Source organism: Cryptotermes secundus, unplaced genomic scaffold, assembly GCF_002891405.2.
Source record: "Cryptotermes secundus unplaced genomic scaffold, Csec_1.0 scaffold120, whole genome shotgun sequence".
Classification (NCBI taxonomy): Eukaryota; Metazoa; Arthropoda; class Insecta; order Blattodea; family Kalotermitidae; genus Cryptotermes; species Cryptotermes secundus.
The window spans coordinates 2614695-2636531 of NW_019742442.1; the positions used below are offsets into that span (position 1 = coordinate 2614695).

At 39.8% G+C, this 21837-nt stretch overlaps 1 protein-coding gene across 4 annotated transcripts; it reads right to left on the reverse strand.

The window, feature by feature from the left end:
• Positions 1-1717: 1717 nt before the first annotated feature.
• On the reverse strand, positions 1718-20329 carry LOC111873096 (platelet glycoprotein V). Of its 4 annotated transcripts, none has more exons than XM_023867507.2 (3): positions 20187-20329; positions 4749-4867; positions 1718-3553 (listed from the first exon to the last, which is right to left on the reverse strand). In XM_023867507.2, exons 2-3 carry the CDS (start codon positions 4773-4775, stop codon positions 2099-2101), a joined length of 1482 nt encoding a protein of 493 aa, XP_023723275.1. In that variant the 5' UTR covers positions 4776-4867; positions 20187-20329; the 3' UTR covers positions 1718-2098. The 4 variants fall into 4 exon arrangements, with proteins under 4 accessions (XP_023723275.1, XP_023723274.1, XP_033610847.1 ...); XM_023867506.2 differs by lacking the exon at positions 20187-20329 and adding an exon at positions 18735-18901; XM_033754956.1 differs by lacking the exon at positions 20187-20329 and adding an exon at positions 8786-8913.
• Between the last annotated feature and the right edge of the window lie 1508 nt (positions 20330-21837).

The following is a 21837-nucleotide window of genomic DNA, read 5'->3' on the forward strand; positions in this document are numbered from 1 at the left end:
CCCCCCCACCAATGAACTTTTGAATGGCTGAACCAGTCTTTGTGAAACTTTGGTATGTGTATCACGGCACCTAAGCCCATCTCAATGACATACTTCATAAATCCCTCCCATCAGTCTGTACGTGTAGCCCCTTATTGTTGCTAAGCAACGGCTAGATAAGAACGTTCCTGCGGTAGTTAATACACATGCAAAAATAGAATTATTGGACACGTCATCTTCTATGCGGTCCGTGTCTTATCAAGCAAAGTAGGCGATTAGTTATTCCCAGAACTTGTTGTCCGTATATTTTCCGATGCGATTAATGAATTTCGTTACCCTGTACTAAACCAAGTGCCGGATGAGGTCCCAAACAGAAACGTCGAAACGTCGGCCAAAACGAAGAATACATGGCGCCAAAACCCAAAAGACGACCTTCTTCAGAAATATCGCAGTTTCGATTATGTGTTGCTCGGTAAGAAGACCGTAGGTCCGCTATGCTGTTACTGATGAGTAAGGAGTGATAGTGGAATGAAGATTATGAAGATAAATTACAAGAAATTCAGAAGAAAAACATTCACCAAGAATCTAACATGAAGCCTCCCGGGACTGAATTCGAGACTTCACACTGAGAAGCCAGAGCCTAACCGTCTCCGCTATGGCAATATGCAACGAAATACAAAAACATTGTATTCACTATCAAAAATTACTATATGTAGTGTGATAATGTTTTCACTACACGTCTGTATATTGTAGCAAACGTAGACCCCTGCAGGCCACTCGTTGCATGAAACAGCAAACATTGCCCCCTTGGGCTCTTTCCATTTATGTTCATCACCTTCAGCTTTCCCACTTACTATCATCACTCCTGTATTTTGTGGTTATTTAATGTGCTTACCCATCACGTGACTCCAGCAGGAACCACGCCCAGTTTTCTTTGCGTATTTTATGAAATTGCCGAAAGGCAACTACTTTGCATGTTTTCCCATATTTTGGTGCATTTTTTCATCAGGAGCTTAGAAATGATCTAATAAAATCACAAATAACTTCAATAAAATTTACTTGTCATAATCACAGATTGTATTAGGTCTTCCTTTCAAATTTGAATTCAACTCCCACAATTGTGTGTTTGAATGACCGTCAATCACTAGTTCCTCCTATATTTTACTTCATATGAAGGAGTTATAAAACCTTCTGTAACTACAAACCTCGGAAAATGAACTGGTTTTACATCGATTTTCTGTAAATTATTGTGGGAATTCTCTGAACCACGACTGCTAAGTATTAGCTTCACATTGAACACAGACCTACCTCAAGGTTAATGGCTACGTGGGCTATATAGTTACTTTGACCAATAACTTCTATTTTACTGTAATGAACTAAAATCACCGTATATTTCTGAGAGTTATACAGAAACTTGCAAATTGATCGCCACTTGTTTATAATATAAAGTCTATTTCTCCATCAACTTCTACATAATTTCTTTATTCAAACTTCACTGCATTCTATATGACTACTCCCTTCAGACTCATCACCGTTTGCTTCATTATAGCCATCATATTAACCAGCTTCCATTTCTCTACTGCCTTCAGACTTCGCCATCTTCTGTCTCATTTCTTCCTTCAAACTTGATCAGCTTCTGTTCCATTACTGACCGCGTATTGCTAACTTCCTTACCATTGCTGCCTTCGACTTCACCATCTTCTGTCTCATTTATTCCTTCAGACTTGACCATCTTCTATTCCATTACTGACCGAGTATTGCTAACTTCCTTACCATTGCTGGCTTCAGACTTCACCATCTTCTGTCTCATTTATTCCTTCAGACTTGACCATCTTCTATTCCATTACTGACCGAGTATTGCTAACTTCCTTACCATTGCTGGCTTCAGACTTCACCATCTTCTGTCTCATTTATTCCTTCAGACTTGACCATCTTCTATTCCATTACTGACCGAGTATTGCTAACTTCCTTACCATTGCTGGCTTCAGACTTCACCATCTTCTGTCTCATTTATTCCCATGTACTTCGTCAATTTCTGCATCATTATCGCCTTAAAATTTCAGTATTTTCAATATTATTACTGCTTCCAGATTTCACCATCATCTTCCCACAGTTTATTTCAGACAGCACTACTTTCTGTTTCACTGTTGACTTCAGGGTTGGGTCCAGATTCAGACAGAAGTTCGATTGTATCAACTACAGCAGAATCATTTACATCTCTCTGGCACAGTAACTTTCGTAAAAAGATGACAATAGCTAATAGGCACTCCAGCGCAATGAAAAGAATTCCGCGCACAGTTGATTCTCGTAATACGATAGGAGAGTTATACTCGACAACAGTGACCTCTGTAGTAGTTCGATTTTGCTCAGTGTATTCCAGCCGCGATGTAGATCCAAATACCATGGTCACATTTTCATTGCCTGAGACAACAGAAATGTTGTTAGTTAAAACATTTTGTTTTATTTCTTGAGAAAGAGCTGCCGTATCTTCAGCAGTCGGAAAATCTACTGAAGTAGCGCTGTAGTTACTTGTTACTGTAGTAAATGAATGTGGGAAGCTACTACTGTTTTCATACATTGTTTTCATGTATAATGTCCTCCCTGTAAATACCGTATCTGAATTGAGTGGAGTTCCTAAGTTGCAGTCACCTTCATTATGGACACTGTAATTATGACACAATTTCACTGCTTGCTCCTCGTGACTGCCACAAACCAGTGGGTTACCAGAAATATCAATACTCAGCACTCCCTTCAAGCAAAGTAACTGGCATACAGAGAAATTCTCTATATTATTTTTGTTTATATCCACGATTTTTACGTCGCATTCGTTTTGAAATACGTTGTCTCGAATCTGATGTATTTCATTATTATTCAGGTTTACATACAAAGGATATCTACTATATGTGAACATATCTATTTGAAGATACATGATTTTATTGTTTTCTAAACGCACAATTCTGAGTTTGGGGTTGTGCTGAAACTGTTGGCTACTGAGGAATCTAAGTTCATTACCATTAACATAAACTCCCATTAGGTTACTATTGTATTTGAATAAACCTGATGGGAGAATTCTGATTCTGTTATTGCCGGCATCAAATAGCTGGAGGTATAGGTTTTTGATCAACAGTTCCGGATGCACATATATTAAATTATTATCACTTATTTCTATTTGCTCCAGCAGTATCGCGTCTGCAAAAGTGGCCGGATGAAGACCGACTATCATATTATGTGACATACAAAGTTTTTTTAAAAAAACTAGACTGTTAAACGTGTTTGAATCTACTTCAGAAATGGCATTGTAGTCTAAAGTGATAACCGCCAGAGGCTGCGGATGGAAGGCACTAAAGCTGATGTTCTTCAGGCTAGTCAGCTTGTTGTGTGAAGCTATGAGCTTAGTAGTGTTGAAGTCAACACCTTCCTGTGGGATTCTTTGCAATGTTGCCCAAGAGCAGTTGCAAGTGACACCGATACTTGAAGTCCCATAGCAACTACAATTCGTAGGGCACAGGTACACATTGCTGCAGACTGTCAAGAGAAAGCTGATGCCCAACAGAATCTTGAAGCTGTCGTAATTCTGTTGAGAAAAAACACGTCAAATTGTTAATGAAATAAAAACTTTAACGTAAAATTTTCTTAAATATTGAAAATATCATTTCAAATTCATTACCAATTCAGTAGAAACTTAACACGTTATTCTCTAATAAATGTCTTTTGTGAAGGCAAATATACTGGCCAAAGAAGTAGCAGTCTTCACAGATTACAATTCTTAAGAAGTTTTTGCAAGACTGAATTATAAACATTCACTAGCAAGATAGAGAATTATAAAAGAAATTTTCTTACAATGCAGCAATCAGATTTATGTTGCAGGTTTTCAAATAAAACAGTGGTGTTTAACGTAAATTCAGTAACAAGGCAGCTTGCACCGTAAGTATCAGTTTGCATAACACACAGAGGCTTTAGAATTACATCCTGTTTGAGAAAAATGAGTGAAATAGGCCTCTGGCTCAAGATATACTTTTTGTTTTATGTGTATACGTTGGTATTCATAATTATAGTTCGTTGGAAGGACAGCTAAGAAGCCAGTCATAATAATTCAGTAGATGAAATAAATTAATTTGTAAGCAAAGTTACGTACAGACTGACTGCTCTTGAAATAATCTACAAGGAATAGTTAGTAAAGAGTAAACAGCTGTAATGAACGTAATAGGTTCTCTATGTGTAGCAGTAGCAGCGCATCCCAGCTTCATGACAATCTAGGTAGGAGACGCACATGCGCATGTTCAGAGGCTGGTTTCGGTGGTAAAAATGGCGTTCGTACTTGAGGGATATACTACGGAAGAGCAACGTTCTTTTTTGCTTTTCTTGTGGCCAAAAGGAATCAATACAAATGATGTTCATAAAGAAATGCTTCCTGTTTAGTGGAAAGTGTTTCTCGCGTAAAGCGGTTCATAACTGGGTCAAGAAATTCTCTCAAGGACGTTCACAGATCGCAGATGTTGCCCGACCAGGTGTACGGAAGTGTCTGAGACAACAGTCAAAAGTCTTCTATGCTGCGGGCTTCGAAGCACTGATAAAGCGATGGGGCAAGTGTATCAGTGTTGATGGAGAGTATATCGAGAAATAATTTTCTCCAGTTTCCAGTATCACATGTTTTACTTTTTATATCCATTTCTGATCTATGTACTTACTCTCCCTCGTTGTGGTGCATATGAAACTAGTTTTAATTCTTATGCAGCTAGCATTGTAGTCGAGTTCGTAGTTAAACTTACCCCAGATAAGTGATTGCGAAAGTTCATTCAGAGAAAGACACTCTTCCAATCAACCGGGAGTTCTTGGTGCCGATTTTTTCCTCTTGATACAACTTCCTTCTACAGTTGCAGTACCGGAACTGAAAGACAAAATAAATCGTTGAAGCGCATCTGGTTCGATTTAACTCCGACATTTTCAAATGAAGTGAAATATCTTATGTGGATTTCATTTCTGTCTCTTACGGTACCAATCTCTTACTGTATTGTCATTCCAGTATATTTGAGCAACGTATCATGTTTAATAGCTTCTGTACCCAATTATACTTTTATAAACTAACTTCGTGGAGCTGAGCCCTTCTTGAGAAGCCACCAATTTTGCAGCTACTCAAGAACTTCCCAGCGTTTTATGACATCCGAAGATTCGTTACCGCGTTCACAAGAGCCCTCCGCTGGTCTCTATCCTGAGCCAGATCGATCCAGTCAACACCACCTAATCCTATCTAAGATCCATTTTGATATTGTCCAGATTATACAGAAGACGGCGCAATTGCACCGAAATATGTAGAGGGAGTTTGTGTGAGATATTATTACAGAGGTTTAATCTATGTTGTATCAGATGAAGTCTATGTACTACAGAACTTTATTCACACGGAAGGCACCCAGTTCGACTCTTGGCCGTTTTACACACTTTCGTTACTGCTTTCATGATATTTCTTATCCTTCTTAGACGATTGTGAGGATAGTGTCGTGAAATAAGGTAGAAATATGGCCGCGCCTTAGCTCAAGCGGTTAGTCGCTGGTTTCCCACCGCGGCGGCCAGAGTTCGATCCCGGGTCTGGTCAAGTGGGATTTATGGTGAACAAAGTGGCGCTGGGGGGTGGGGTTCTCCTAGTGCTTCGGTTTCTCCTGTCAATCTTCATTCCATAAAATTCTCCATCATCATAATCACCCGGGGCAGGCTACAATAGGCCAATCAGTGGCCGCCGTGCCGAGTGGACCCAGTTTGACTCCACCCCCCACTAAGCGAATTAAAAAAAAATATTTACTCCAGAATTTTTCCTATTCACTGATCATGATCATCTTCGCATCAAATTTTATGCTATATTGCTACTACGTTTGAAATTGCTTTGTGAAATAAGCTAAGAAACCGAGACACAAATACGTAATGTTCTTTTTCAATTTCTGACTACAGTTCACTCAATTTTTCCACTTTACCGGAAGTTTCGGATAAGGTAACATTTGGAGAATGGAAATAATAAAGGAAACAAATATTTTCAGCTCAAATTCATCTTCATATTGCTCGCTAGGAACATACGAATATTCACCAGAGAGGTGAAAGTATATAAACAGAGCTTTTGAATTTGGTTGAAGATCACCTGGAAGATGAATTGTGGAGGTGATACAAACCTATAGATCTTGAATTCCACCGTTGTCAGTGATTCTCGCGAAGCCCTTGTCCAAGAGAAGGTAGGAAAGTCGACGAATAAAGTCTGTGTTTTGGAAATTAAGTAGGAATGCCTCATTTCAGAAATTTATATACAGTTTTAGTCGGGAAACAACATGAAAAAGCAGGGTGTACATGGAAATATATTAGTAAAATGAACCTTATTGAAACAGGACATGAAGATGTGGACTGGAGTCATCAATATCAGGATAGGGAAGGTGGCGGGCTCTTTTGAATACGGTAATGAACTTTCCGGTTTCATGAAGGCATTTATTGACTTGTTCAGGTTCTCAAGAATGATCTGCTATATATAACTTGTCGATTATCTGGTTAGGCACCTCATTTTTAAGATTTTGATATAGACTGGAATATACTAAGGAAATCGTATGAAAATTAATCAATTAATTAATGTCTTCTCGGGATATCAGCCACAATCTTTAGTTCCATCATCAGGGATGATTTATGGCTCAGTTTGACGTAACTGATTGCCCGAGAAGGTCTTATCATTTTGGTCTCCATGAGACGTTCAAGTGTTATGGCCAACCGTTCATTCTTGATAATTTAATGTGAATTTATGTTGTAAAGACATGCCTCTAGATGTCTGAATTTCTGCGATTGAAGTGCGTAACAAATATCTGGAAATAGTTTGCCATGGTTAAAATATGAACGTGACTACGTGATGTCTATACGTTTTTAGTGTACGCTTCGATAAACAACTTCACAATATTTAACATTTTACGAGTAGCCCTAATTGGTAAGCATTGGGATGAGAGATACAGACATCTTGATACAAGATTGAATATTGAAAGTAAATTTATAATTCAACTTTTTCTTTTAGTCTGAACATCGCATTCGACTTTCCCTCCCTCTTGTTTCATATTCGGGAGATCTGTATTTGAAATAACGGCCTGCACATTGACTATCTTGCTGAGGATTTGCGTGGTATTCCTCAGCCCTTCTAGGCATGTCCCGGAATGATTCCTTAAATTAGGCACCACCACTTCCTTTCACATCCTTACCAGTTCATTATTCACTAATCACCCTGTATGGTACTGTGGGTTGAAGTGTCGTTAATAAACCAAAAATAAATTTCTTGTCTTTTCCATGAGGGTAAAAAATCATATTTCTGGTTATGACACCTTCTAGAATGTTTGCTGTCATTACTCAAACAGCCATAATATGAAGAGGAATTGAAATCTCTTATGCAATATTTCAACTGTGAAAATTTGTCTTTTCCGAAGCGTCCTTTCGGACGTTCTGAAGAAGACAGGGCGGGTTGCCACGGGTTTGTATTCCGTACTGACCCATCTGTGGAGCAGGGATAGCGCAGTCGGTATAGCCACTGACTACGGGTTGGACGACCGAGGGGTCGGAGTTTGAGTCCCGGTAGAGTCAAGAATTGTCACTTCTCCATGTCGTCCAGACCGGCTCTGGTGTCCACCCACCCTCCTATCCATTGGGTACCGGGGGATATTTCCTCAGGGATAAAGCGGCCGGGGCATGAAGGTCATTCACCTCCAAATATTGCCGAGGTCAAGAAAATGTGGATCTATACATCCACTCCCCCATACACCTTCATGCATAGTGCTCAATTAGTTAAGCACAGGGATAGTTTTACCTTTTTTTTACCTTTTACTGACCCAGCAGTAGGGTGTTATTTTCTGTGTGCCCAACTTTACTTCTATGGAAAGGACAGGACGGAATGTTGATATTTCAAATTTAAAACTGCACGACATGTTTTCCAGGGAGAACGAAAACAAATAGCAAAATAATCATGTTAGTTAGAATGATACGCAGAATTTTAATGCTTACCATTTTCTAAGTTCGTTCAGTTACAAGCACACTCTCATCTGCACTGAAGAGAAGAATAAGTTTGCTGTATTTCATATTCTTTGAGACTACCTCAGAATTCGGGAAGTGCTTTCTAATGTTCCGTTCAAAAGCGTTTATTTCGCTGTAGCTTATGTAAAGGTCTAAAGTACCAAAATATTTTTTCTTATGTTGTTCTTCGCGCGTGTATATTGTGTATGTGTATGTTCGTGCGTGCGTGCAAGCTACAGGAAGCGAGAGGAAAGGAGAGGAGAAATGTCGTTTCCTCACACTACGCGTAAAATATGGATTTAGAATATTTGATAAAATGCTGAGGATGGCATTTGGACCTAACAAAGATAAAGTAAGAGGAAGATTAAAGAAAATTACGTGACGAGGGGCTTCATAATCCTGACTATTCATCTTATACCTTTCTGGTTATTATATCCCGAAGAAATTGACATAACACGTAAGTACAACGTTTTCGTCCAGAAAACTAAACGTATGACACTATTTCTAAGATATGAAATAAGAGGATGATATTAAAATGGACCTTAGACAAAAATTAAGTGAAGTTATGGGCCCAAGATAAGATCGAATAATGGATTTTTGTAAGATCTGCGATGAACTGTCTGAGTTACAAAACTGAGAACTCTCTAGTCTGTTTGATTAACAACAGACTATTAAGGAAGGTTTTGTACCATGAAATTCGTCGGTTGGTTGATTGATTGTTCAGTTCATCCGTTCGTAATTATTTAAAAAAAAATTAAGTGTACCCTGCATATAATTCCATGTACTTACATACCCTTGAATTCCCGCCAGCCTGTAGGTTCTCAGGGCTCGAATATATCTCGTTATTTGGGTTTACCAGAAGCGTGATTAGCCTAAATCCTCGATGTAAAGTATTCAGTGTGCGACATTACGCGGCACGCACTGGGCCAGGTTTAGAAGCACTGGCAGTAAAGTTTCAGCTAACCCTCTCATCTTACGCGATATAATGGTGATATGCTGAGATAAGGACGTGAGAGCTCACACGTGAGTGAGACAAAATGCTCGTCATACTTTTGATTCACGGTTCGGTTAAAGAGCAGAGGGTTTTCCAAAGATCGTAGCGTCGTCTTCCCGTCATTATGCAGTACAGTACAAGTAAGTCCACACATCTAATTACTAGGCTTAATATCACATCTAAATTCCTTTATTTACAATATTAAAATTAAAACCTTATTATGATATTAAAATACAAGAAACGACACGATTACAGACCCTGAGTATAATATTAAAATTTGTGCACAAGGGCATGTAAAATTGTTTAAGTTTCTATATATTTTCCATCGGAGAAATATTATTTTTCTTATTGCTAGATGGGGTGGGACTGGAATGCGTAAAGGATATTGGTGGGAAGCCAGAAGGAAAGAGACCACAGGGAAGACCAAGGCATAGGTGGGTGGACAATTTTAGAATGGATCTTGGAGATATAGAATGGGAGGGTATAGATTGGATAGATCTGGTTCAGAATAGGGATCAGTGGAGGACTCTTGTGAACACGGTAATGAACCTTCGGGCTTCATGAAATGCTGGGAAATTCTTGAGTAGCTGGAGAATTGGCGGCTCCTCCAGAAGCGTTCAGCTCCATGAGTAAGTAAGTAAGTGGGGTGGGACTAAGTCCCTTGTATTGCGGCCACTTCTGGCCTATTGTACCAGTCCCAGATGATAGGTGAGGGTGATTGTGGAGCAATTGGTGGAATGAGGATTGGCAGGGGAAACCGAAGTACTCGGAGAAAACCTGCCCCAGCGCCACTTTGTCCACAACAAATCCCACTTGACCAGACCCGGGATAGAACCCGGGCCGCCGCGATGGGAAGCCAGCGACTAACCACTTGAACTATGGCGCGGCCATCGGAGAAGTAAGTGCAATTTAAATACATAAAGTGAACCTGCGCAGAAGAAATGCTAATATGAGATTTCGTATCTATGAGGCTGTACGGTGTCATAACTCGGAAGAATATAATCGAGGCCTAAATTTCAAGAAGCAGTAATTGTTCAACCCACACTCAACTGAGTGTGAACGAAAAGAAAGATTGTGGCTGATGGTAAAACTATGCAGCTGTCTCGTACATAGAAACCAGTTTGTCTCTTTCATATCAGCAGAGGATTTAGTACTCTTTGTCTGACAGATGGCCATGATAATATTTGTCATTTTATAATGGCATATTTTGAACGATATTTGTGTAAACTCTTTCAACTTAACACGAACCAGAGTTATATTGTACTCTAAAATTCCCATAAATTTTGTGTCATAGAGAAACCTGTACAACTGTATCGTTCAGCAAACGCCTCCCCATGAAACACGTATTATTGCGGTCTAGTCTCTGTGTCCATATTTAAAACTTATAAAACTTCATGTTATAATTACATTATACTTAAGATGTCACTAATATATTTATGTAGTAAATGACGAATTTTCATCGAGTTTTCAACGAGAATTACATTTGTACCAAAATATAATTACGTCATTTTCGGATATGCATGAATTTAGCTGTTAACTGCAGAATCGATAGCAGTCAGTGACCAGGGGCTGCTAAACACACACTCAGTGGATCATTAATGACTCTCCAACTGGACTTTTTTTAAAGTTTTAAATTTGTTTTAACTTGTGCAGATTTTTTCTGCAAAAGTTTTATCTGCGGTTTCGAATAAGTGCGAATTCAGTTTTGAATTCTCACATTACAGGAAAACATTACACAGGAACTGCATAAATTTTGCATTAGTTTCTGAACACAGTCGACTATCCACATGTTGAATGTTTTTGGAAAGCTTTCATTATTGTCGCAAAACGGAAGAATATATACCAATTTCATTAATCAACGACATTTTCGGTGGTAGCTTTTAGTAACGTTAACCTGTCTAACATAAGGCCAAACAGTAAACATTTGGAGGCAAGACAGTGGATACTATATCCCGAATTATATGCTAGTCACTAGAGAACAGTTCCACTTTCTTGTGCTGGTAAGGCGCGAAAATTGTTTATTCTGTTATAGGAATCATTCATGATTCCATGATTAAGAAAAGGTCATAAATTATACCGCCTAAAAGTATACATCATCAATATTTCTTTCTTGAAGCTTAAAGAGTATTTCCAGTATGTGTTTTTAAACACACGTATAAAGGCGCTGACTAATTATTAGAAGTTTCATTTTATATATATATAGAAAAGTTCAATCTTCTGGGATATAAAGCCATATAGTTGGATGAAAGTGAACACAGGCTTCGGAGGAACATGTAACCTCAATTTTTGAGGGTAGAAGAATAAGCCAAGAACGAGAATGAAACAGGCCGCAAACTCATTTTATCCCCGAAGCCAAAGCTCCTTATACCGTTCGCTCTGAGAACCTCAAATCCCAGACATACGTGTATAATTTCTAGACAGCAGACGAGGCCTTCGGAATTATGAGATTCTTTCAGTAAACTTGTTATTATAAACACATTGCATTCTGAAATGTGACGACTTGTGCTGTGAAGGTTATACCCGACAGGCATGTTCTGTACATATTGCATACTAGGTGGTGTAGCAATAATGGGGGATTTTTTTTTGTTCCTAGTAGGGTGGGACTAAGTTCCTTGTACTGCGGCCACTTCTGGCCTATTGTACCAGCCCCAGATGATAGGTGAGGGTGATTGTGGAGCAATTGGTGGAATGAAGTTTGGCAGGGGAAACCGAAGTACTCGGAGAAAACCTGCCCCAGCGCCACTTTGTCCACCACAAATTCCACTTGAACAGACCCGGGATCGCACCCGGTCTACTGCGGTGGGAAGCCAGCGACTAACCGCTTGAGCTATGGCACGGCCAAAATAACGGGGGATACTGTATAAGAGTATTTTCAGTGAGACTTTTCGTTGTTTTCCTCAGTCACTCCGACAAATAATCTTAAAGTAGGCTACAGCCGCCTCCTTCCAAGTCCTTACCTTCTCACAATTCGTGGTTTTATTTCCTTCTTATTCGAGAGCCTGAATTTGAAACAGCATCATTAAATAGCGTAAGAATTTTAGCAAAGGAAGAGGTTTATGCTGCTACTTCACTGAAAATAATTAGTTATGAACTGAGTATGTGTCCTTCTTTAGCGCAGCTCTGATTCTCGTTAGTTAATCTTCAAAATAACACCCGTGCATGTCATTTCACAGTTCGTGTTACGAAGTTCCAAGGAAAGAACAAGGTTTTTTCAGTAGCCTGCATCTGGATCAATAGAAACCCGTGGTGTCACCATATGACATGTTAGCGCTTATCTGGAGATTAGCTACTTGTAGCATATCGCTTCCAGGGTCGTGATCGTCTTGGTAACGGAGTGGATTAATTACTAACCCAGACCAATCGCTAGCTTGCATTATGTAACAGATGCCTGTGACGGCATATGTCTTCATATCCTTTTGTAACTCTTGTTTCAATGTACTTTGTATTCAGAGGACCATCAAATTCTTGAACCGTTTGTTACGATTGAATTTTGATGCGTTGTTTTCTCATACGTAAAATGCATAATGGGCAGATGTGACGTGTCTAACCGCTCGTTAGTTTCATATTCTAAACTACCGAACTGATTTTGATTGAATTTGATATTGATGGTCTGAATTGATCACTGTGACTCACTTGGAATACTTGTAAGTTCCTTATCAAATCAAAAATATACTTGTATATTCTTGCACGTCATTGTTGTATCACAATAAGGACTGTAAAACAACACTGAGATTTGTAAGGATCTGTGCTTTACCTGTCTTAATATTCTATAGAGTCGAACAGCAGTCTACATGTCGAATCAGTATTATTACAACTAAATGTAAGTACAACAAAAATAATTTCATTATGAGATAATAATTTTAAAATATCATAATCATGTAGATTATTAATTAACAATTATGTTGAAGGATGCGCTAACTTATTTAAATATGATTGTACATCCGTGTTCCATTGACCTGAGGTTTGTAACACTGTGACACTGAAACACTGACGGATGCAAGCAAACACACCTTCAGGTAGGTCCGCCAGAAGCCTAAATGCTGCCCCGAAAAGTGAGAAATTAGGACGCAGTTAAAACCCGGAGCAGTTCTCTCAAAACTTTACCATAATTCCTATACATTTTGACAGAACCTACCGTTGGTTACCATTCGGAACCTCCTAAAATGTTACTTTAGCTGGGTTAAGTTACTGTGCTTGGTTCTCGAACATAGTGTTTAAAAATCTGAACTGAAGGACAGTATATATTTGCTAGTTTTATTCAGCTTTTAACTTTCCTATGAAGAGAAGTGACACGTTGTGAGATGGAGGTTCAGAATTAAATTCCCGGTAAGGAAAGGGTTCTTTTCGCAGTAACGTCCAGAGTGGTTCTGGGACTCACTCAGCCTCCTATCCAGCAATATATTGGGAGAGATAAGGATGCTGGAGCTTGAAGCTGAGCATTCATCTCTGATTAGAATTAACGGAGCTTCATTCTTACACCACATATATACTTTGGTGGTATAGGGATAGAGAAGGGAGCTGGTTTACCTCAGTTTTTTTCAACTCAACATAGTAAATTAAAAACATAATTTGTATTAAAGTACACAACTCTATGGAAAGCAAGCATTCTTTGGAAACCAGTAATCCAGTAAGGAAACTGTCCGTCTTTCTTGGAACCTGAACATTCATTTCAGGGTTCATAACAGCCCACATCTAGACCAAAGCCTGAGCCAAATGATCCTAGTCCACAAGCTGTTTCTTTATGTTCCATTTTAATATTATCTTCACATCTATTCTATGCTTGTCTTCCATTAAATATTGTTCCATCTCTCCCAAGCTTGCTAGAGCCCCCCTCAGTCTCTCTCACATTACCATTTTAATAATATCTGATGACGATCACAAGTTACGAAGCTCCACTTTATGCAGTCATTTCCAGCCCCCTGTTACGTCCTCCCACCTACGGTCCAATATTCTTCTCGTTGTTCTGTTCTCAAGATTCCCCCAGCCGTATTCTTCCCTCAGGTCGAGAGAATGTAAAAAAGCCTGCCCTCAATTTTAACTTGAAATACTTCATTCTCCCAAAATATTGCACGTCACTGTAGGCATATCCACACCCCGGTGTCAGGGCATGCCATGTTTGCCGGGCTGCCGAAATTTGCTTGCAGGAGCAAGAGACAACATTTCCTGCTGTCAACGATTTAAAAATTGTTAGAGGATGCTGGAGATAAGATATTGGGATGAAGATTATTGGCTTCTGTGATATAACGACGTGTAGTCTGGTCAAATTTTAGCGATGTTTAAGTGTAATTCTTTGCCTCAATTTTCAGGACTCCCACCGAAAATTATCGCAGTAGAATCTCAGATCCCACAGACGTATTTGTGTGCGCAATTAAACATTGGCTCCCTTGACTCGAATGAGAGTAAAGGGTAATGGAGGCCGCGCCATAGCTCAAGCGGTTAGCCCCTGGCTTCCCACCGCGGCGGCCCGGATTCGATCCCGGGTCTGGTCAAGTGGGATTTGTGGTGGACAACGTGGCGCTGCGGCACGTTTTCTCAGAGTACTTCGGTTTCCCCTGCCAATCTTCACTCGACCAATTGCTCCACAATCACCGTCACCTATCATCTGGGGCTGGTACAATAGGCCAGAAGTGACCGCAGTACAAGGGACTTAGTCCCACCCCACTAGCAATAAAAAATGGTAATGCAAGAGGACAAGTATTTTGTTCTTTAACTGAGAGCTGAGACTTTCTCCTATACCTACCGTGTTCCTGGTTGAATTTGCAAATGGACTGGGAAAATCCATTAGCCGTATTCTCGCTCCGTAGATCAGAAATGTGAATCAAAGATTACAAAGATCGTTTTATTAAAATAATATCATACCGAAGGGCCATTCTAGATTTCAAGTAACATATTATCACGTGTTTATGGCTGCGTGACTAATAATAATGGGGTTTGGATTGGATGATTGGATTTATTAACACTCTCTTGTACAATCACTCGCAATCACAATAACTTACAATAGCTCATAATAAATGACTGCCTAGGACTAGCTCCATCCTGACTGGCTCCATTCCGGTCTCTCCCTGTTCTTCTCTGAAATATGACTGGCTTGAACTATGACGTCTGATTTACGGCTGACTTCATTCTGATATGAACGGCCTTTTATTGGTATCCACTCGTATCCAAGGAAACATGTTCCTCACCGACGTGGTTTCCAAGAATCAATCTCTACGAAAACATGTTTCGTGGAAATGGCTGTCCATGTCACAGCATGATACGAAGCTGCCTTTAAATAATACTGTACTATAACCAGTCGTCGGTTAGAAATGAGTAGGGTATGAGAGTCGGAGAATGATCATGTCTCGACTGTGTGACAGACTCCGTGGCCTATAATCCGCAAGCAAACTATACCGACCGAGCGACCGCCGCTTGTCGGCGAAGTTAGTGCCAACTTTAGCGGATAGAGCGTGTCACGTGGTCAGCGCAAGGGATCCCCACGGCCGCTAATCTCGGTTTTCTAAACCGGAGCCGTTATTTCCTTGAAATAGTTACTCAACTATCCTCACGAGACTTAGTGGACCACCTTCCAGACCCACTACTTCTCAGAAAATCTGGTAGCGCCGGGAATCGAAACCTGAACCTCTGTATCTGTAGCCAGGAACTCTTACCACTTGACCACAGAGGCGATGTATTATTACAATAATTTTTATTGGAAGACAGACTTCTTGTGTCTAAAATGACATAATTGCAAAAAAAAAATATTTTCATATAAAGGAAGTGTATTGCTATGATATTTGTGGTCTTAAATTTAAGGAATTTTGAATGTGAAAGAACCAATAAAATTAAAGAAGAAATCTCTGCGCGATAGGTCACGGGAATATGTTACCGGAAGTAATGTAATTGATAATGATTACGTTTAGTATACGTTTGCTCATCCTACATCTGCAGGTTAAACTGTCTTGAAATAATATAGACCTACTTTACAAAACTTTTATTTTGTATTTAATTATTCAGTGGCCTTACACATCTTCTCACTCCGGTAAACATTACTCTTTCTTATTTATATGGTAAATAAACAGTTCTGTATTAAAATAATGGAAAGCTGTTTGGTTTGTAACTTGTGTGCAAACATTCCCAGTTCAAGGAACAATGTTGATTAATACCATGTGAAACAAACATTTGAAGTGAACACGGACTTAACTAACATGAATGCTCAAGCACAAGACCACTGTAGGTCGCGGTGCAAGGGCCGAGAAGGCCTACCCCTCATACATACATACAACATGAATGCTCGCCTGTACCCCACAACAAAAACCAATGTTTTCCAAACTGCCTATTATGACCGAAATTCTGCAACTTTTATTGGATTTGCGGTTCTTTGTGTGGTGACTATGAATAGTACAATTTAGTAGGTGTTACTCTTCGACTCTGAAGATGGAAGCGATATTTTTCTTTGAAACATCGGGCTCACTCCAAACTACAACGAGTTACAACCCAGAAGTTTGTATTATTTTGCATCTGAGCGTTTTATTCAACTTAGAAGTGATTTTCATCATAATTTTGCGTGAAAATAAAAGAAAATGACCGCTAGTTAAGCAGAGCACCTATTGTCGCTGCCCCTCACGTGACGTATTTAGAACAAAGGAAAAGCGCAGATTGTGCGCTTGTAGAATTCGGAACGTGTTTCGAACTTGGAGAATATTACAAAAAAAAAAAAAAAGCAGGCACACTTCTCTCATTAAGTAAATGAGCAGTTGTAATTTATCATTTGCTTCTTCTTCCTTTTTCTATCTCTGTGGCTTTACTACCCTTTGGACCTTGGCCGATTTTCCTCTTTCTTAATATACACACAGTCATTAGGACTCCTTGGACGGGGGAGCAGCCCATTGGAAGGCCACTACCTGTACACAGAATAAATGCACACAGACATCCATGCCTCGAGTGGGATTCTAACACAAGACCTCAGTGTTCGAGTGGGCGAAGATGGTTCCTGCTTTAGTCCGCGCGGCCACTGTTATCGACAAGCATTTGTTGTGCCATGCTATTAATGTATTCAACCTATATAGTCTATAATATTAAAATAATAGTACTTCTCATTAATTTATAACAGGATCTGTGTACTCTGCGTACCTCTTCTTCGGAAGGAGCCGGAGTAGGTTAGTCGGTACAGAATCCAGGCTACAAGTTAGATGGCCGATGTAGGGGACAAGAGGCTTTTCTTTTCTTCATAACTTTCAGGCCGGCTGTAGGGCCCACTGAACCTTCTACACAATTAGTACCGAGGGCTCAATCCCCGGAGATAGAGGGGCAGGGATGTGCAGCTGGCCACTCAGCTCCATCTAGTGCCGAAGTAAAGAAAGGTGGAGCTATACCTCCACTCTCTATAGTGTTCATGGCTTGGTGTTTAATTAATTAAATCCTGGGATATCTTTCCTTTGGGTTGCAATAGAACTATGTACGTATTTCTAATGAGTTTGGATGTTAATGTTTCGAAAAGAAACAATATTCTTGGACAGTATATAAGAATTCCTTATTTCGGATCTATTTTGTTCATCCATGATTATTTATTTGCTATTTGATGTCTCTCACTTACCAACCTACACCGAACATACCTCCACACCCACCTCTTGTAAATAGCTCTCTCATTACTTAAGTGTATTCAAAGGAATTCGAGATGGTTGTGTTTTCAGAATATGTTAATGCTCTCTGAACAACACTTCAGTGGTCGTCTGCAAGGTCATTGCCTAATATAACAACAATCACACTATAAAGTGTTCCACGTCATCTTAACCTAATGCAGTTAATCACTTTTCCTGTTTGGACATCGTTGTGAATACAAATGACAGCAAAGCGGGGTACATCATTAACCTATAAGTTGGTACTAAAAGAAGATAATATTCGTAATTCAGTTCTGAGTACATGTATTTTCCAAACACATTTTTTAGCCTACTTACCTCATTTTGAAAAAAAAAAAAAGTAGGCTTATGGGATCACCACTCTGTCTGTGTCTGTTCACCCCCTCCCCCATCAACTTTTGAACATCTAAACCGGTCTTTATGGAACTTGGTATGTATAACATAGCACCTGAGCCCACCTGAACGGCATACTTCATAAATCCCTCCCACACATCTGTGTGTATCCCTTTATCGTTGCTAGGCAACGGCTAGGTAAATTCGTTATCACGACAGCGAATACACATGCAACAATAGAAAAATTATTTGACGCGTATAATCTATCAAATATTCCGTTTAAAATAGACTATAAGTGGAACTTCAATACTACAGGATGCTTAAATATAATAATATTGGCCTCGTCATCTTCTATGCGTTCCATGTCGTATCAAGAAAAATAGGCGATCAGTTCTTCCCAGAACTTTTCGTTGCTATTTTCTGTACTACATTGTCAACGATACTAACTTCTTGGTGATACAAACAAATCTATTAGTAACAGCTGACGTCGCACTGGACAGAGTGACAAAAAATATTTCGTGTATTTTAATAAATATTCACCAAATCAAAACATTTGATCTTTCAATATTTCCTCGCTCTAACAATAACAAAAGAGAGCTGTTGACGTGCTGTTCCCCATTACATACGTACATTGTTGAGTCCTTTGGCACTTTATTTTTCACAGGTCCAAACTCTTGTCTCAGTATTTCCGTCCTAAAATACCCCTAAAATATTCTCCCCACAGAGTGAGCGACAAAGTCTGACGTCCATATATAAAACATTTGTCTCAACTAATGCAACACATTTTTTTTTTCAATTACCTCAGCGGTTTCCATGTGTCGCCGAACTAGAAGAAGTTATGCAGAACAAACACCACTGCAGCTTGAAGATTAGCACCCACTGACTACATTTAACTGTTTCACTTTTCCACCTAAATTACTGAGGAAGTCCTCAAATTAGCAGAGTCCTTTCGACGTTGCCACATCGGCCCCTGCCATGCAGGTTATGGTGTATACGCAGCAGTCGAACTGTCTACTAGGACAGACCGAAAGGCGCAGTGCAGTGAAATAATTCTTACGCCTCTTTCATATCTAGGAGGTCCAGTGTTTGATCTCTGATATTCTAGAGTGCTGTGGAGGCTCTTTCACACCCTGACGCTTTACAAACGCAACGCCCTGATGTGTCCCTATGTTCCAGTTACAGAACACTAAAGTTTGCACTCTTCTTTTCAATATTTAAGTAGTCTGTTATGCATTAGGATAAAGAATAGAATTTAATACAGTAATTACGCCTTTTCGCAGAAGTAATTGGAAAATGTCATCTATTAACCATATTCAATCTAGAAAATAGTACTGATATTCTCTTAGTATAATTTCCATTTTAAAACGGCTTAAACAGTACCCCCAGCATCACCTTAAAATATCCTATATTCACTGTCCACTAGACAAAAAGAAAAGTACAAATACGTCACGCGACAAAAGCCGTACTGCAAAACACAAAATCGCAATTTGTACAAGTTATATCGATCACCTGACACCACAGAGCAGAGTGTTCTTCTAAAGGTTACCACTGGCTTAGCTAGCAAAGAAATTTTCGGCCTTTTATGGAGCCCCAAGATTAATTTTGGTCCTTACAAGAGTCCTACCTTCGAAAGTCGTTTTAATATTATCCTGAAACTTACCTCTAGTGATCTCTTTCCTTCAAGTATTCTGACCAAAATTTTATATGCATCTGTCATTTCTTCCATACGCGCTACATGCCCCGCCCATCTGCTCCTCCTTGGTAAGCCTAATAGCCTCTGGTGAAGCGTACAAACTATGTAGCCCGGGTGTTCCAACAACGCAAACCCTGTATTGATCTTCACTCATAATCATTAGGAAGAGAGCGACGGGCTACGGGCTGGAAGACCCAGGTTCGATCCTCGGCATGGCAAAAATGTTCTCCTTTCTACAGTGTCCAGACTTGCTCCGGGGTCGACCCAGCCTCCTATCCAGAGGGTGCTGGGAGAGATTTCCTCGGAGTAAAGCGAACGGGCGAGAAGCTAAACACTCATTAACATCATTGCCAAGCTCAAGAAGGACGGAGCTGTACCTCCAGTCTCCCGTATGTCTTCATGGCATAGTGCTTAAGTAATTAAACACAGGGACAACGTCAGCGTAACTTTCAACCACTACGTACTATAAATATTGATAAATAGGGCTACATACAATGTACCTAAAACGTATGAGAACAATGTGCATCTGATATCAAGACGTGAAATATGCAGAATTTACCTTATTGCTCCCCACAAACTTTCTTGCGTGCTGCTTAAGCGCAAGTGTAAAACTTCCTCTACCTTAAGACGCAATAAGAACACAGTCCCTTTAACTGGATCGATTTCAGAATGTGGTTGAGGCCTCAGAAAGAATTTCCATGGACCAACTCCCTCCCTTTTTCTATTTCCACTGTAACACTTCTGCGTTACGTGTGCTTCCTGTAGTTTTGCCCGTCCCGTTCTCGCAAATGCTGATAAGCGCTGCAGGCTGGTTGATAAGGGTCAAGAGGAGATGGAGCAATAGGCAGAGAGGGCGGGAAGCCTGCAGCACCGTCATGACCACTCGTGGGGCTGCTTTCCGTGGTCTCGATATACGCAAGAATATTCAAGTTACTAGAACAACGATTTGCAAAAGATCTTTGACCCGAAGATAAGAAAAGTAAAGTTTGAAAGTAAAATATTTTGCACCGTTGCGCCATTATTTTAACATACACTTTGTTGCATCACATGTCACAGAAGGCATTACTCTGAACACCGGCCAGATAAGATCGCTGTATGACTAGCAGAGTAGGTGATAAGACGTATCGCTTGATAACCTTCAGAAGCATGAATTTGTTCGCAGTAACATTTAAGTATGCAGTTTTTATCTCATAACAGACACTACGTGTATATTACAAAGACCAGCCGGTTAATGTTGCTATAGAAATAATTAATTTTATTGCGAAAATCATACGAAACATATAAATAAAACATGCAAATGTCATTAACATTGAAGGAGGAGGTACATTAAGAAACTACCTACCTACCACTCGGCGATACAGCCCTGGGTGTGCCTTGGCCTCCTCTACAACCAGTCTCCACGGCTCTCTATTCCTTATCTTCTCTATCCATCCTCTCGCCTTCATCTTCTTCAGGTCGTTCTCAACATCGTCTGGCCATCTCATCCTGGGTCTTCGTTTTCTTACGTATATACTACGAATTAAAGACATGAAAGGAAACCGATGAGGGAAGTCGCTGGTCATGACAAGGGGACAGATGATGTCTACATTAAAGAGATTTCGTCGATAACAGCTCTGCACCAGCAATTGTTTATAACAGTGGTAAGCATCATTTACTTACACTAAGCCAAAGTTAGGAGATTTTTTTGCTGAAATCCAAATGATGAAAGTAGAGGTTGTCCCTGTGTTTCATTATACCAAGTGTCATGGTTCTTAACCTCTACATTACATGAAGGTGAGTGGTTGTCTCCCAGCCCTGGCATCTTAAGTAGCGCTCATTGGAAAGGAGATAAGGTGGGCCCAAGGGCCAGTTTGGACGTGGCAGAGAATCGAACTCGATTTCATTGTCGTCTGGCCCTCAGCCTAGTCGCTGGCCCCCAAATCAGAAAGTGACATTTTTTTGAGGTAATGAAATTTTTCTCTTTCTCCATTAACAAAAATCTGAATTCACAGTTTTGTACGAGCAAAGAATATGATGAAAATTTTGTAGGTGTTACATTTCAATTCCAAAGCTGCAACAAATTCAACTACAAGTTACGTTTCTATCTTGCTGAAAATTACAAATATAACGAGAAACATTTCAGTGACCGTGAGGTCCAAGGCAAGATATGTCTTCGACGTTCGAATACGAGGACCATGGTTTCGAATACCACTCGATACATGGATGTTTGC